Source organism: Saccostrea echinata, unplaced genomic scaffold (assembly GCF_033153115.1).
Source record: "Saccostrea echinata isolate AGI-Se365-2 ecotype Australia unplaced genomic scaffold, CSIRO_AGI_Sech_v1 ptg000003l, whole genome shotgun sequence".
Classification (NCBI taxonomy): Eukaryota; Metazoa; Mollusca; class Bivalvia; order Ostreida; family Ostreidae; genus Saccostrea; species Saccostrea echinata.
In genome coordinates this window covers 11,086,667-11,102,835 of record NW_026889752.1, presented here as the reverse complement: position 1 = coordinate 11,102,835, position 16,169 = coordinate 11,086,667, and the positions used below count along the sequence as shown (strand labels likewise).

At 34.0% G+C, this 16,169-nt stretch overlaps 1 protein-coding gene across 2 annotated transcripts in view; it reads left to right on the top strand.

The window, feature by feature from the left end:
- LOC133178574 (uncharacterized) overlaps window positions 1-15,720 on the top strand; it is a 50,340-nt gene extending 34,620 nt beyond the window's left edge. For both annotated transcript variants that reach the window (XM_061313288.1, XM_061313287.1), the window contains 6 exons: window positions 1,610-1,777; window positions 2,676-2,902; window positions 5,199-5,379; window positions 10,368-10,545; window positions 12,375-12,468; window positions 15,429-15,720. In XM_061313288.1, the coding sequence (XP_061169272.1) occupies window positions 1,610-1,777; window positions 2,676-2,902; window positions 5,199-5,379; window positions 10,368-10,545; window positions 12,375-12,468; window positions 15,429-15,494 (914 nt within the window). In that variant the 3' untranslated portion in view covers window positions 15,495-15,720. The remainder of the gene's footprint in view (window positions 1-1,609; window positions 1,778-2,675; window positions 2,903-5,198; window positions 5,380-10,367; window positions 10,546-12,374; window positions 12,469-15,428) is intronic.
- Window positions 15,721-16,169: the final 449 nt, after the last annotated feature.

Below are 16,169 nucleotides of genomic sequence, written 5' to 3'. Positions count from 1 at the left end.
GGATACGAAGGTATGATGCTGTCCATTTTTCTGTCTTGACTTTGTTTAAGCTTTTAAATAGCAAACTAAAATGTTGCATTAGGCAGGTGTCCAATCCAGGGTGAGTCAATGACTCTCATCCAGGGTAGGCTGGGAAATACCAGTGGTTGGAATTACCAGTGGTAAATACCAGTATTTCCCATCTTAGAAAATAAATTTTTAGCTTACCTCAACAAAGTTGGGGAAGCTTATGTAATACCGTCAGTGTTGGCGTCGGCATCCCAGGTTAAAGTTTTTGGAGCACATTTCTTTTCAAGTACTTCTATGCCCTATCTTAATCAAAGATGCATGGAGGATGCTTCTAGTGTGTTTCATTGTACCAGTCAAGGTTTCAGATGCTGCAATTTCAGATAAAGAAAGACCAGTTTAATGTTTTTGGAGCAGGTTAAAGTTTTTGGAGCAGGTCTCATTTCAAAGTAACTATAGGTCTTTTATTGACCAGACTTGCATGGATGATACATCTAAGGATGCACACTACTGAACTTGCTTCAGATGCTGGATCTGACCTACATTTTGCGGATGAGTGACCAGGTTAAAGTTTTTGGAGCAGATCTCATTTCCTAGTAACTTTAAGTCCTATGTTGACCAAACTTGCATGGATGATACATCTAAGGATGCACAAAACTGGACTTGCTTCAGAAGCTGGATCTGACCTATATTTTCTGGATGAGTGACCAGGTTAAAGTTTTAGGAGCAGGTCTCATTTCCAAGTAACTATAAGCCCTATATTGACCAAACTTGCATGGATAATACATCCAAGGATGCACACTACTGGACTTGCTTCGGATGCTGGATCTGATCTACATTTTCTGGATGAGTGACCAGGTTAAAGTTTTTGGAGCAGATCTCATTTCCAAGTAACTATAAGGCCTATCTGAACCAAACTTGCATGGATGATGCATCAAGGGACGAACACTCTCAAACTTGCTTCAGATGCTGGATTTGACTTACATTTTCTGGATGAGTGACTAGTTTAAAGTTTTTAGATAAGTCCATTCCCAAGTAACTGCAAGCCCTATCAGATCAAAATTGCATAAATATTGCATCTAGGGATGCACACTACTAGATTATTAGTCTAGTGTGGGACTTTGTTTTACTTAAAGACAACATTCGTTGAGCTGAGCTCTGTAACCTCTGATTACCTATGTTTTTTTTCTAAACTGGGATATATTGGAATACTGGGAAATACAAAAATTGAAACATCCTAGCTCCATGAACAGAATAACAGCAAAATCTGATTCATGTTATCACCACTTGCATAATATTCCATAAAAAGCACATTTTTGGAATTTATTGAATGACAAAGCAAATTGCTACAGTTATATATAAATGTATGATTGTGTTCAATTGAGTTTCAAAGAAGATGTAGTTTTTAGCTCACCTGAGCTGAAGGCTCAAGTGAGCTTTTCTGATCACATTTCCCCATCTGTCTGTGTTAAGTTTTCTCTGAAATTTTCTTAAGGTTCATTTGCAAAAGTTGAAATAAAATTAATTGATTATTGAATAAAGAAAATTATGGATAATCAACATGAACTAATTTCCATATTTTACATGCCTTTTAAATTTGTAGAGCCTTTATCAAATGCAGTGCCTTCATCTCCACAAACTGCTGAAGAATTCCTCTATAATAAACTGCCAGAGGATGAGGACACAATGAATGGCAAAACTTTAGAAACAACAGGGTGCTTTATGGAAGAAGGGTTGGGAACATTGAACAGAGACAAAAAGCCAGATAAAGGTACATTTTATTTAAAGTCTGTTTTCAAATTAGTTGCTTTACTAACTCTTTAATATGTAATAATTGTCTATAGATGGATACGAAGGTATGATGCTGTCCATTTTTCTGTCTTGACTTTGTTTAAGCTTTTAAATAGCAAACTAAAATGAAAGTAACCTCGGCGTTTTACATTCGAATACGGAATTAGAACGCGGTTTTTTTCAAATTTATAATTAGCAGCTGTGTTAACTAGTAGAAAAACCCCGAGATTTTCGAATGTGTTTTCGTTTTCTGTCCCTATCAACTGTCCTAAAGAGCGAGTTTGGATTATTATTAGTCTGAAATGTGTATTGTAGAGGCTCCAAGGGGAAAATTTAAGCATTATGTCCTAGAAGAATCATTACTTGACAGATCCGAGGCGGTGAGTCAGTAAAATACGGGAAAATATAACGAAAACAGAGGTTGAAGCGAGGAAGGGGTCCAAAATGGCGTCCTCCCTTGTGTAGTTTTAGTATTAACGTATATGATTTTTTTTAAATAAATAATTATTACACGCCGGGAGCAAGCCCCTGTGCTTAAACCTGATGTAAACAAGTATACTAAACAAAGTTTAGTTATAGGTGTTGCCATAGTTACTAACTTAGAAAAGCTAGAGTAGGTTGAAGTTTTTCTTAATGCTACTCCTCCTACAATTTTGACTGCAACAAAATTTGGTACAAGTTCAGAAAAGTTCTGGATACATACATGTAACTACAAAATGTGTTTCAAGACAGTTGCTATTTTTCTCCTTGTTTTGTGTAAGTACAAACCAGTACAGCTACAGTCTCATCAAAGACATTTGGTAGCTTTAGCCTTTAGGACTGCCTTTAGAATAAGTAGAAAAAATGTACATACATTGGAATTTTTTTTTTTTGAATAGATTTATTCAAGAAGAAAAAAGAGAATGTTGAAAAGATGTCAGAAAGATCAAAATATGGAGCAGTGAAGTCGTATGAAGATTTTCCATCCTGCTACCACAGATTAAGTTGGCTATTACAGTGTCTAATAGCCTTCACAAAAGTCATCATTGAATGTTTTTCCATACAAACTCATTCCATGCTACAAGTATTAGTACCTATCCTTTTGTTGATATCCAGGTCAACTGGAGTAAGTACTAATGTTTAAAGATGCCAAATAACTCTTTGTAAGGAAAATGAAGATGCAGTCTGTATGGCCCCTGTAAAGTATTTATTATAATGCTGTTTTATAATTACTCCATTTTTTTTTCTCAGTTTGAAGAGAAATTTATATAAGGTGAGCATGATTGACCTTGGCCCTCTTGTCTCTAAATATTGCAACTGATTGAGTTGTATTCAACAAAATTTAGTTTGAAAACTTTTAAATTAGTCTAATTTACTTTAGGGACAGTGTTGGTAAAAAAAAATGTGTTCCTGGTTTTATATAGGGATTTGGAGGAAAATTTTAATTAATGGTCTCTTTTAAAAGGATATAAATACTCAGGTACTGTTTCAATACATTACAGAGACCATTTTATTATATTGATTAATTAGCATTGAAAAAAATAGCATTTAGAGTCACTAGTATAAGCACTAGCATGGGTCATGCAGCAAACAATCAGGAAGCAGAACCAGCATTACGATAGTCTGTCCCATGATACCATGGACATCACTTTTTGCAAATTACATCCCAAACAGCTAGGGCTATTACATATGTAAACTGCATGGAGATTTGATCAGTAGATCATTTTTCCATAACAAAGAATAACTAACAGAGAACCAGCATCATTTCCTATTGGTCCATTCTTGTAATATCACTATCTAAAACTACTGAGAAATCACATGCATTGCGAACCCACAAAAATAATAGCATTGGGGTAAGTGGTGTGTCAGCAATAGGAAACCGTGGCAAATGAAGTCTGTGGAAAAATGTGAATATTTAAATAAGATGGAAGGGGGGGGGGTGACCTCCCCCTTTTTTTGCAGAAAAAATATCAATGAAGATACCCCCTCTCCCTATATACACGCACACACTTCTGTTTTTCTTCTCTTTCTGTTTCTTTTCTCTTTGTTTTCTTTTTGTTTATTTTCTTTTTCCATTTCATTTCTTTTCGTAGTTTACAGGTACCCAACTACATGTAACAGTATGTAGGAGCTCAAAATTAAATGTATGTGACTGTCAATTTCTGCAATATATATAATTATACATGTAATTAATAAGAAATGATGGGAAGGGAGAGTCCCAGCACAAGTTCGTTTATGCATAAAAGTTGGGACCAAAATCAAATATTTAACCAGAGTAAGATTTTAAGCATGATGCACAGAACAAAGTCAAGATAAGCTTATACTAACCCCCCCATCATTGTCCCAGATTAAAGTTTTAGGAGAACAATTGTAAATCCATGCCCAAGTAACTACATGTACAGTAAAACTTGTCCAATTTGGACACCACTGTTTCTAAAGAAATTGGCCAGATAAGACAGCAGTGCATATCAGACAACATTTTAAACAATTGAATTTACTGAAAAAGATTACAATTTTCATTGTAATAAGCAGATTTTGGATTACACAACATCTGGAGTAGACAATTTTTATATGATTTGTGTGGTTAATATTTTTGGAGGAAGTCTCAAGTAAATTTTAGTTCTATTGGGACCAAAACTTGCATTAATGTTGCATCCACCAGTACCAGATTGGCTTTGGATGCTGTATCATATCCATTTGTTTTAGATAAGTATGGCCACATTAAATGTTTTAAAGCAGGTCCCTTCATAAATGGATGATTAACTTAGAGATAAGCATCAGTTGCATTGCTTAAGTTTCTGTACGTGACATGACTTTATAGTTGCTTAATGAAAGGCTTATTATTAAGAACTTACAAATCTTCCTGAATATTTCATATGTTTACATGCAGTTATGAGATTTGCCATCCTCATAAATAATATGCATTGTGGTAATCTAAATCTTTGATTAATTTCTGCATATTCCTCAGTAAAGCCTGTATTAAAAGCTTTTCTCTATTCCTTCTTATATTGTAAAAATTGGAACAGTTATTATATACTTTCGAGAATCAAATCAGCACCATATAATTGATAGTTTAAACTTTCTTTAAAGGTGAAATTAGATAAAGATGTAATGTTATGTAATACAGTATTTATTCTGAGTGAAACTGATGTTCTTATAAATGAAGCAAAACTTCAATATAAATTTGCAAGACCAACTAAAAATGCTTATTGGGATGTTTGTCCATCATTTGCATGAGAAAACGAGTACATGTAAGAATTTAATTCAATAATTTCTTTAAAAACATAATGAAGTGCTTTCTTAAGCAACTGATGTGCAAGAATACTAATATACTCTAGATGTAAATTTTTGAAATCATGACCTTCCTATTAATTAATTTTTGACTATCATAACTTATTTCATTTTAAGTTTATTTTTCATAGGAGCAGTGTATAACCGAGGCAGCACTTGAAGTTGGCAATATTACTATTCTCAACCCTTGTGAAACATGTGATTCCCACAAAGTTAACCTTCACTGTCAAGGCAATAATATATCTGTGTGTTTGAAAATTTTCCCCACTTCACAATTTGCAGTAGGATGTGCTCCAAATATCTGCATAAATGGTAAGTAATATTCAATTATTTGAAACTCATAGGGTGGTGTGCTTTTTAGTTCACCTGAGCTGAAAGCTCAAGTAAGCTTTTCTGGTCACATGCATTTTGTCCATTGTTCTAGCTGTCTGTCCATCTGTAAACTTTTCACATTTTCAACTTCTTCTCCTGAACCACTGGGCCAGTTTCAATTAAACTTGCCACAAAGTATCCTTGGGTGAATGAGATTCAAGTTTATTCAAGTGAAGGGCCACACCCTCTTTCAAGGGGAGATAATTAAGAATTAGTGAAAATTTATGGTATCTTTTAAAAGAAATTTTCTGAAGAACCACTGGGCCAAAAAAGTGAAACTTATATGAAACCTTCTTTACATACACTGTAGTGTAGATTCAAGTTTGTTCAAATCCTGACCTCTGGAAGTAGGGTGGGGGATAACAGTTTTACATAAGAATATATAGGGAAAAACTTGAAAAATCTTCTCAAAAAAAGCAAAGTTATTTTTAGTCATATTGATATGGAAGCATTCTCAGGTAGTGTAGATTCAAGTTTGTTCAAATCATAACATTTTGGGGGTAGGATGGGTCCACAATGGGGGATGAAATTTTTACAAAGGAATGTATAGGAAAAAATCTTCTTCTCAAGAACAGAAATGCCATGATTAGTCGACATGTTTATATGGAAGCATCCTAAGGTAGTGTAGATTCAAGTTGGTCAAATGATGACCCCCGGGGGTAGGATGGGTCCACGATGGGGGATCAAAGTTTCACATAGGAATATATAGGAAAAATCTTCTTCTAAGGAGGAGAAAAGCCATGTTTAGTCATATCAGTATGGAAGCATCCTCAGGTAGTGTAGCTTAAAGTTTTCACGAATGATGACCCCCGGGATAGGGTGGGGCCACAATGGGGGATCAAAGTTTTAAAATGGAATATATAAGAAAAAAATCTTCTTTTAAAGAACAGAAAAGCCATGTTTAGTCATATTGATTTGGAGGCATCTTCAGGTAGTGTAGGTTTAAGGGAGCCGACTGGGGTTTTATTGTGTGAAAACTACTATAGAGAAACTCTTTAATTTTATACCATATGTACCTTACATTGACTTCAGTATATATGCCAAGTTTAGTGAACATCTACCGTGTGGTTATTTTTTTAGGGACCATCTCAAAATACAGGTACATTTACTATAGGATTATATAGGAAAATACCATTTTTTTGCACTTCGGAGCAAATTATACAAATGCTACTATAGACTTTTTGCTCAAATTATATTATTTGATGGGTAATACTATATTGTACATTTTATGCAAGAAACACAAAATTCTACCGTCTGGTTTCCAGAGGGGGCATCTCAAAATGCCAAAAATCATGATATTTTCCTGTTTTTATGGAGTTCAACAAAACATGACAGATACCACAGATTTACATAAAAAATAAGAAAAATGATTGTGAGATTCTCAATTTCCTATGTTAAAAATTTCAAGAGCATCTATTTTATACTTTTTATTTTATGACATAATTAATGACCCCGCTTAAAGAACTTCGTTTATTCATAACGTCAAAAACACGCTATTACGACGTCTATCTACCCATGATTTGAAAAATCGTTTAAAAAAATCAATTATTTAAAAACATAATAAGATTTTTTAACCTTAGATTTTCTAAATTTGTTAATTTTTATAAATTAAGTAAAAATAGTTGCTTTAAAAGAGTAAATACGCTTTATTTTACTATGCTGCGCGAAGTATTGCGCAATGAAAACCCCAGTCGGCCTCCTTAAGTTTGTTCAAATCATGACCCCCAGGGGTAGGATGGGGCCACAAGGGGGGGATCAAATTTTTACAAAGGAATTTATGGGAAAAAATCTTTAAAAATCTTCTGCTGAAGAATTTCAAAGCCATTTGTTATATTGATATGGAAGCATCCTCAGGTAGTGAAAATTCAAACAAAAAGTATTCAGTATTACTCAGGTAGTGCAGATTCTAGTTCATTGATGGCCCCCAGGGATAGGATGGGGCCGCAATAGGAGATTGAAGTTTAAACGGGAAAACAGAGAAAAAAACTTCTCTTCAAAAACAGCATGGCTGTGATAAGTTATATTACTTTATATGCAAGTACCCTCTGGTAGTGTAGATTCAAGTTTGTTCATATCATAGCCTTGGGGGTAGGATGGGGCCACAGGAGATAATTTAAAGTTTTACATCAAAAAAAGGGATAAACAATTTTAAAATCTTCTCAAGAACAGCTACACTGTAGATATTGAAGCATCGTAATGTTGTGTAGATTAAAGTTCAGTTAATTCGCAATCTCTTGAGGGTAATTGGTTTGGGCCTTAGGTTGGCGTATAGAATTCATGAGAATAAAGAGGGGATAAATCTTTTAAAAATCTTGTGAAGAATAGCTAAGCCAAGGTATCTCAGGTGAACATTGTAGCCCATAGGCTTCTTGATGTCATACCCAATACCCAGCGATGTGATGTAACGAAAAATTAACTGAACAAGTAATGTAAACATTATCATGGAATGACCAGTGAAATACTAATTCTGACATTTTATTTCCCATGGAGATCTTGATTTCTTTATACCCGGGGGTATATTGTTTTTGTTCTGTCTGTCTGTCTGTCTGTTTGTCTGTTTGTTTGTCTGTTTGTCCGTTTGTCTGTTTGTCTGTCTGTCTGTTAACAACTTTAACCTTGCCCATAACTTTTGATTGGTTGGAGCTATTACTTTCATATTTTACATGTGTATTCCTTGTGACAAGACCTTTCTTTGGGTACCATCATATTTGACCTTTTGACCTTGATCTTGGAGTTTGACCCACTTTTGCAAAATTTTATGAGACTTTAACCTTGGCCATAACTTCTGAACAGTTGGTGCTTGGGGTTTCAAACTTCACATGTGTATTCTTTGTGACAAGGCCTTCCTTTGGATACCAACAACTTTGACCTTTTGACCTTGACCTTGGACTTTGACCTACTTTTGAAAAACTTTAACCTTGGCCATAACTTTTGAACAGTTGGTGCTTAGGGTTTTAAACTTCACATGTGTATTCCTTGTGACAAGACCTTCCTCTGGATATCAACCACTTTGACCCTTTGACCTTGACCTAGGAGTTTGACCTACTTCTGAAAAACTTTAACCTTGGCCATAACTTTCGAAAGGTTGGTGCTAGGGCTTTCATACTTCACATATGTAATCCTTGTGACAAGACCTTCCTTTGAATACCAACCACTTTGACCTTTTGACCTTGACCTAGGAGTTTGACCTACTTTTGAAAAACTTTAACCTTGGCCATAACTTTTGAATGGTTGATGGTAGGGCTTTCATACTTCACATATGTAATCCTTGTGACAAGACCTTCCTTTGGATACCAACCACTTTGACCCTTTGACCTTGACCTAGGAGTTTGATCTACTTTTGAAAAACTTTAACCTTGGCCATAACTTTTGAATGGTTGGTGCTAGGGCTTTCATAATTCACATATGTAATCCTTCTGACAAGATCTTCCTTTTGATACCAACCACTTTGACCTTGACGTTTGACTTTTATTTAAAAAACTTATTTAAAAACCGTCTCCATAACTTTTGAACAGTTGTATCTAGGTCTTTCAAATTTCACAGGTGTATTCCTTGAGACAAGATCTTTCTTTGGGTATCAACATTTTTTATCTTTTGGCCTGGATTTTGACTTGCATTTGAGAAACTTTTACCTTTGCCATAAGCTGCCATATGGGGGCATCAGTGTCTCACAAACACATCTTGTTTATCATGTTTATTGAATTCAAGAAGGGAAGTATACCTTAATTTAACTAAATTTAGTTCTAGATCAGTATAAATTAAGCATAAACTGGGCAACAGTTGTCATGAAGAAAATTGACATACAGGAAGGATAACTCTTGGTAGAATTTAACATTTACGAGAAATTCAAATGGCAGCAAAATTGGCAAAAAATAATATGTATAATAATGATACTGAACATGTCTCTCTATTGGTAACTGTTAGAAAGAGAATAATATATATACCCTTTTCCATTTGACATTCTCTATCAGCCCGAGACACCAATATCAGCCAGAGGGCCGAAGATCCATAAGATCCATGTCAGCCCTGCAGGATCCGTATCAGGGCTTTTGTGACAGCAGCGCAAGGCATATAGCATATGCCAAAAAATCTGTAGTTGTAACTATGTATGTAATAAAGTACAATAAAGTGTGCTAAGTTTTCCAAAATAATTTTTTTCAGAAACAAGATGAAGATAACGAACATTGATCAATCTCAAAAAATCTACAAACAAATCTGTGACACAGGGCATAAAACTGGATTGCCAGAAATTCCATGATTATTTTAATTTTCATCAATATGATTGAATCAACTGATTATCATGTTGAAAAATCCTTAAATAATAGTTTTGCTTCATTTGAGACATATACAGTATATATATATTTGTACCTGTTCAGCTACCTTGATGCAAAATAAACTAGACAGAACCAAATTATTACTAGTCAGAGTTGGTTGGAACTGCCTTAATGTTGAGGCCTGTAGTTACCAGTAACAACATGACTTGTGTACATATAAGATCACTGAAAGAACAATTTGAAAGTCAAGCAATGAGAGAATGTTTGGATATTATACGGACCATAATGAAATTGTTTGTTATTGTGAACAATGTAGACATAAAATTTTTGGAAAACATTTACCTCCACCAAGTGAATTCAAAATACATTTACCTACAACATGATGCAAACATCTTTTACCCTAATCATGCTAATTGTACAATACATGTATAGCAGTTGCTGAATGGGCTTTTAGTTTTCATGTTTGGCAGTTGTACATGTAATAATGTAATCTAATTTAATGCAAATAAATGTATTAAGTGCAGAGGTATCTTGTAGCACATTGTTTCCCACAGATTAAAGAGGCAAATCAAGTCAGATTTATAATTTCCTAAGAAGTCAGTTAGTACGACTGATTTTTATCATCCCTGTACAAATTAACTTTACTTTGTTCAGATGGATGCCCCGAGTGGAATGGGGGAAATGGATCATACAAGATCCAGTATAGAAATGGAGGGTGCAGTTCCATTTGCCAAGGGCATTTTAGTCTTGCCGAGTGGATCAAAAACTGCACAATATCACCGACCCCCTCATTAGAAAACAACTGCCTCCCAACAACATCAGATGAAAATGGGTAAAATATTTAATTTTTTAAGCATGTATTTATATTTTAAAATATTTTATAAAAAAGTACAAGAAAAAAAATATCTTTTATACAGATCAGTAAGACAACAATATCCTGTTTATTAAATATATGCAAGCATTCAATTGTACATATAGATTAAGTATCACTCAGGTCATGACCTTTGATTTCAGAATGTGACAACAATAGGCAGGTCTTTAATTATGGCATACACCTATATCCACCAGGACATATTATCATTTGATTTATTTGTAAGATGTAATTTCGGCATACCCTCTAAGTGACATTTCGTAACCCACAGGTTTTCTGTCCGGTTATATTTCTATCAGAAAAGAAAATTTAAGCAGATTGAAAACCCATGGGGTACCAACAGTGAAGAACTATATGTTTTTTTAGGTAATCTTGCAAAACTACTAGACCAGAAATGATGAACCTTGATTGAAGTAATTGAATACTTAATTTTTACTAAATTATTAAATATAGATCAAGTATGTTTACAATAAATCATAGCCGGAAGGGCCTGGGTGAAACAGAATAGGCCCGGGCTTAAATTTTTAACAAAGTCTTATCAAGAACAGCATCCCACAATTAGACATATTTTTATGATGTGTGTCATCTCATGATCATGTGATGTAGATCTGAGTTTGTTCAAATCACAGCCTCCTGGGCTGGAGCATTGAGTGACAATTGAAAGTTTTACATACGTATTAAATATCAGAAAAATCTTTTAAAAATTTCCTCTGAGAAAGAGCAACATTTGGCAATTGAGTCATATCAAGAGTCAAGTATCCCCATGCACAAGGGTATAGTTAATATTTCAGGGTAGAAAAATCAGATACAGTAATTTACTTTTCTTAATACCAGCGTGACTCTAATAGTCAGATAAGTTGCAATACATGTAGCATCCAATTATAGGGTTCATGTTACTTCAAATCACAGCCCTTCCCCTTTACTTTTGGGCTCAATTGGGCCATTATAGAAAATAAGCATTTTTCACGGATGTACATAGGGGAAAAAACTTTTATATTTTATTTCCTTCAAACAGTATGGCTACAATTTAATTCAGACACTTTTAACTAAAAGCGTCACCATGTAGTGTTTGTGGGCTTGTGTCGACCATGTTAGGGGTTCAAAGTTTTATTGGAGATGTATTCATTGAAATACATACACTTCTGTGGACAAAAAGACTTCAATTTATAAACATATACATTTTAATATATAAACCCATAAGCTTTTTATTAAAATTTATTTCTTCAAATCATTAAGTTTAAGCTGATGGCTAATAAGAGGTTTTATTTATCTACATATATTTACATCCACTGCTACTTTATTTCTTAAGAAAACCATTGCTGTTTATCAGTCAGTAAACAGCAATTTATAAGCATATGATTTCTTGAGCAGTGGCTCTTCCATCAATGAAACATACAATATTTTAATGACATACATATCAAAAATACAATGTTTAATCTGCTGAATTCTACTATAGATGATTATATGTACAGATATAAATTTAAACAATAAAATGTCTTTCTTGGTTTGTTAGTATGGGAGTAATGTTGCAGCTTTTGCAGAAAAAAATTACATAACCGGCTTATACGGGTTATGCATTTTTTTCCTGCAACAGCTGCAACATTAATTCCCATACTAACAACCAAAGAAAGCATTTTATTGTTTAAATTTATTCATAACATTGCTGACCATTATACCTCATAAGTTATCCATTAAAATGTGAATACTTTCTGCAGACAGATGTAAATATAATCAGAGCTGCAAAACAGATGATCATAATAAAGGAGGCCTTTTTTTTTTTTTTTTTTTAGATCTGATTCTGTAGTGATAGTGATTGTTAGTTTCTCAATAGTAGCAGTTGGAATAGTAGTAGGACTTTTGATCCTTTGGAAAAAGCAGCTTTTGGTAAGTCTACTTAATTAACAAACACATTTCTTAAGGGTACAACAATTTCACAAGGCTTTTCTTTTCTTTTCAAAAAATCAATTATTAGGGCCCCGCTCTGCGTGCACCCTATAGTGATCAGTCTGTACATCCATCTGTCTGTCCATCCATCTGTCCATCCGAGATCTCTTGTCCGGAGCATATCTTCTCTCTCTTTGGCCCAATCTGGCTCATACTTCACCTACAGAGTGTCTTTGGGTAAAGGGTGTGCAGTGACCTTGAACCATGTTTCTAGGTCTAAGGTTATAGCAGAATTATATGAAAAATCCTTGTCCGGAGCATATCTTCTATTCTCTTGGTCCAATGTGGCTCATACTTCACTCACAGAGTCAATGGAAGTGCAGTGACCTTGAACAAAGTTTCTAGGTCAAGGGTCAAGGTCAAAAATAGCCTCTCTTTTTAAATTCTTGTCCAGAACATATCTTCTCTTTCCTTGGTCCAGTGTGGCTCATACTTCACTCACAGAGTGCCACTGGTCAATGGATGTGCAGTGACCTTGAACAGAGTTTCAGGGTCAAGGTCAAAAATAGCCCCTCTGTTTAAAATCTTAGTTCGGTGCATAATTCCCTTCCCTTAAGTCCAGTCAGCCTCAAACTTTACCAATTGACTTGGGTACGGGTACGGAACATTTGTGATTTTCCTTCCATATTTTGATAGAGGATATGCAACAATTTTCATAGAGGATATGCAACATTCGTGATTTTTGTGCCCTTTTTTGATAGAGGGTATGGAGCACTTCTGATTTTCATGCCATTTTTTGTTATAACAAGGATGACATAGAAGCCCATTAGACTCCAACAACACATCCCTTAATAGTGCACAAATGTTCCTTTTCAAAATAAACCCTTTCAGCTACCTTACATTTTCACGTTCGTTGCTGAAAGTGGGGCTCTTTGAGATGGCCACCATCTCAATGATATCTAGTTGAAATCCTGTTTTATAGGTTTTGATTCTTTTTTGCAAACGTAGTACCATATGTTAATGCACAGGCACTTGGGGTATGGACCCTCCCCCCCTTTTTTTTTTCCATTTTTTTCTTTTTAAATCTGGGGTCAAGTCACCTTTTTCCTATTTTTGTGTTCTAATATGCACTATATGTTATCCATAATGTAACCCTTTTGTCTCTATAAGCTGTTTTTAAATAATATCGTTTTCGACTGATATATAAAAAGAGAGAAGGCTTGCAACTCTCTTCTTGTTGTCTGCCTCACCTCACTTCAACTTCGCCTGATTATTTATCTAAAGCATAGGAAAACATGGTTTATGCATACATCAATAAATTTGTTACACATTCCTCTGCCTTTTTACATTTTCACAGTTTTGACTTTTTTGTATATGCAAGTTCGATGTTCATTTTCTAACATAGCGAGTAACAATTTCAACAATTTAACATTGAAATAAACTACATACATGTACAAATGATGTTTTCAATGTAGTGGGACATAGAATATGTAAAAGGTAATACCATGGCTGCCTAAGAAAGTCAAGTATATATATATATATATATATATATATTAGGGATGTCAAATCGGTCAATTTTGATAATCGGTTAGTCGGACGTTTCTGATCGAGTACCCGGGTACTCGGTAAAAATGAAAATACAAGTGTGTAAATTTTCTTGAGCCCGGTTACGCTCTGTTAAACCTCAAAACTGTTTTATCACGTTTATAAATGTATATAAACAATTGAGTCAAAGGGAAATGACTTTTTGGTACTAAATTTATTTATCAAATAAACACAAAAGACACAATTAATACATAAAAAATTACAAATGGTTTACAGTTCTTGTTTAGGATCTACGTATTTCATCAATGAAAAAGGAGGACAATCTGTTGCGCAGGTTTGTGTGATTAGATTAGCGAAAGGGAAGGAACGGAACGTTGTTGGGATCGCTAGTCTAATATTGTTTGTTGTTTCCCCCGTATACATTAAACTTACTACGCAAACTGACTTTCAACATTTTCTTAATCTTTATTTATTTCCAAATATTTCTTCACTTTTGAAGTGAGTAGCTGCATTTCTATGCATGTCCGATTTCGCTGCCGTATATTAATTAAATAATTTAAAATCGATTTGAAGATAATAGACCATACTTAAACGATGTTCACTGAAAACGATCATTGAAGCCATCCAATAATTAGAGACCGAAATAGGTGAGAACAGCTGTGTACCAGTTGATTGGTCACTAATTACTGTATATACACAGCCACAAGCGATAACGGGTGTTTTACAGGTGTAGATGACGACACGCTAATTATCGAATGCATTTTTAAGTTATTTTTTGATAAGTCTTTGATAAAAATATGAGCTTTGAAATAAAAAAAATATACTTCCCGAGTAACCGAGTACCATTTTTAGTATTCGATACTCGAACGTTCGATCGAGTACCCGGTTAACCGGGTACTCATTGACATCCCTAAAATATATATATATATATATATATATATATATATATATATATATATATGAAGTAATGCAATATTTTTTTTATTGTAGCAAAGTATTCAAAAATGATACCTATCCCTCCTCTTCTCAAACATTTGCACAAAAATCAAGAAATGCTTCAGATGATAAGCTAGGACTATGAAACTTGAAGTTTTTTTGCATGTCTTTTATTCCAGCATTTCATAACTAATTTATTAAAACCACCTTGCAGCTTCAGATGGTCCACAATATTTTAGTTGATGTCAAACACCTGCAGGTTGAAAATGTCAAAAAGCTTATATTCTAATCTGACAAGTAATTCAACCCTTAGATTACTATTTGCATTTTAGTTTGTTTAATCAAGGCCTGTTTTGACCAGAAAATTAATTCAACATATTGACATTTCAGATTATGAAGCTTAATTGTAATACAATGTAAGAATTTAAATAGAAGTCAGTTAGCATTACCAATTTTTTGTATGTATTTCTTTTTTTTAGTGCTTCAGAAAAAACAGAGCTAATAGAGATGAAATTGAACAAGTGGGTTTAAACCTGAATCCCTAGCAGTGGTGGAAGAAGTAGATAGTCTGATTAAATGATGATGTTTGATCAATAACATGTAATATGGTACCAAATATTACCAGGTTCTAAACTGACTGATTGATTGATTATCTGTTGCTTTATGATGAAGTTCAATGTATTTCAGCAATATATTTTGGTGGTGGGTAAAAAGTAAACATGTAAAGACTCAGATGTTCTGTTTTGAAATAAATGTAGTTTTTAGCGGGAATGTTTTGTGCATTTTCTTACATGATTGTGTAACTTATTTTACATGCATAAAAGTGTACACCTAAGCCAAATGAGGCATTCATCCCTTTACAAAAAAAAATTATTTCATGTCCCCTGAGCATCCTGGGCTACACTTCCTTTATACTATATTTTTGACTTCAAAATGTATCAAATTTTTCATTATTTTTCTATTTCACTACTTGACAGTTAATAAATAGATGATATTCAACATTTTGTAGATGAATATGGAATTTATTTCACAAGTGGGACAGGATTTTTTGATATTTTCACAAGTGCAAAGCACAAGTGAAAATATTAAAAAAATCCTGTCTCATGAGTGAAATAAATTTCATATCCAAGTACAAAACATTGAATTTTCTGTTTATTAGATTTTCCCTTTGCCTCTGTCTTTTCGTAACACAGTGTCATAGGCTGTGACATCATAGTTGG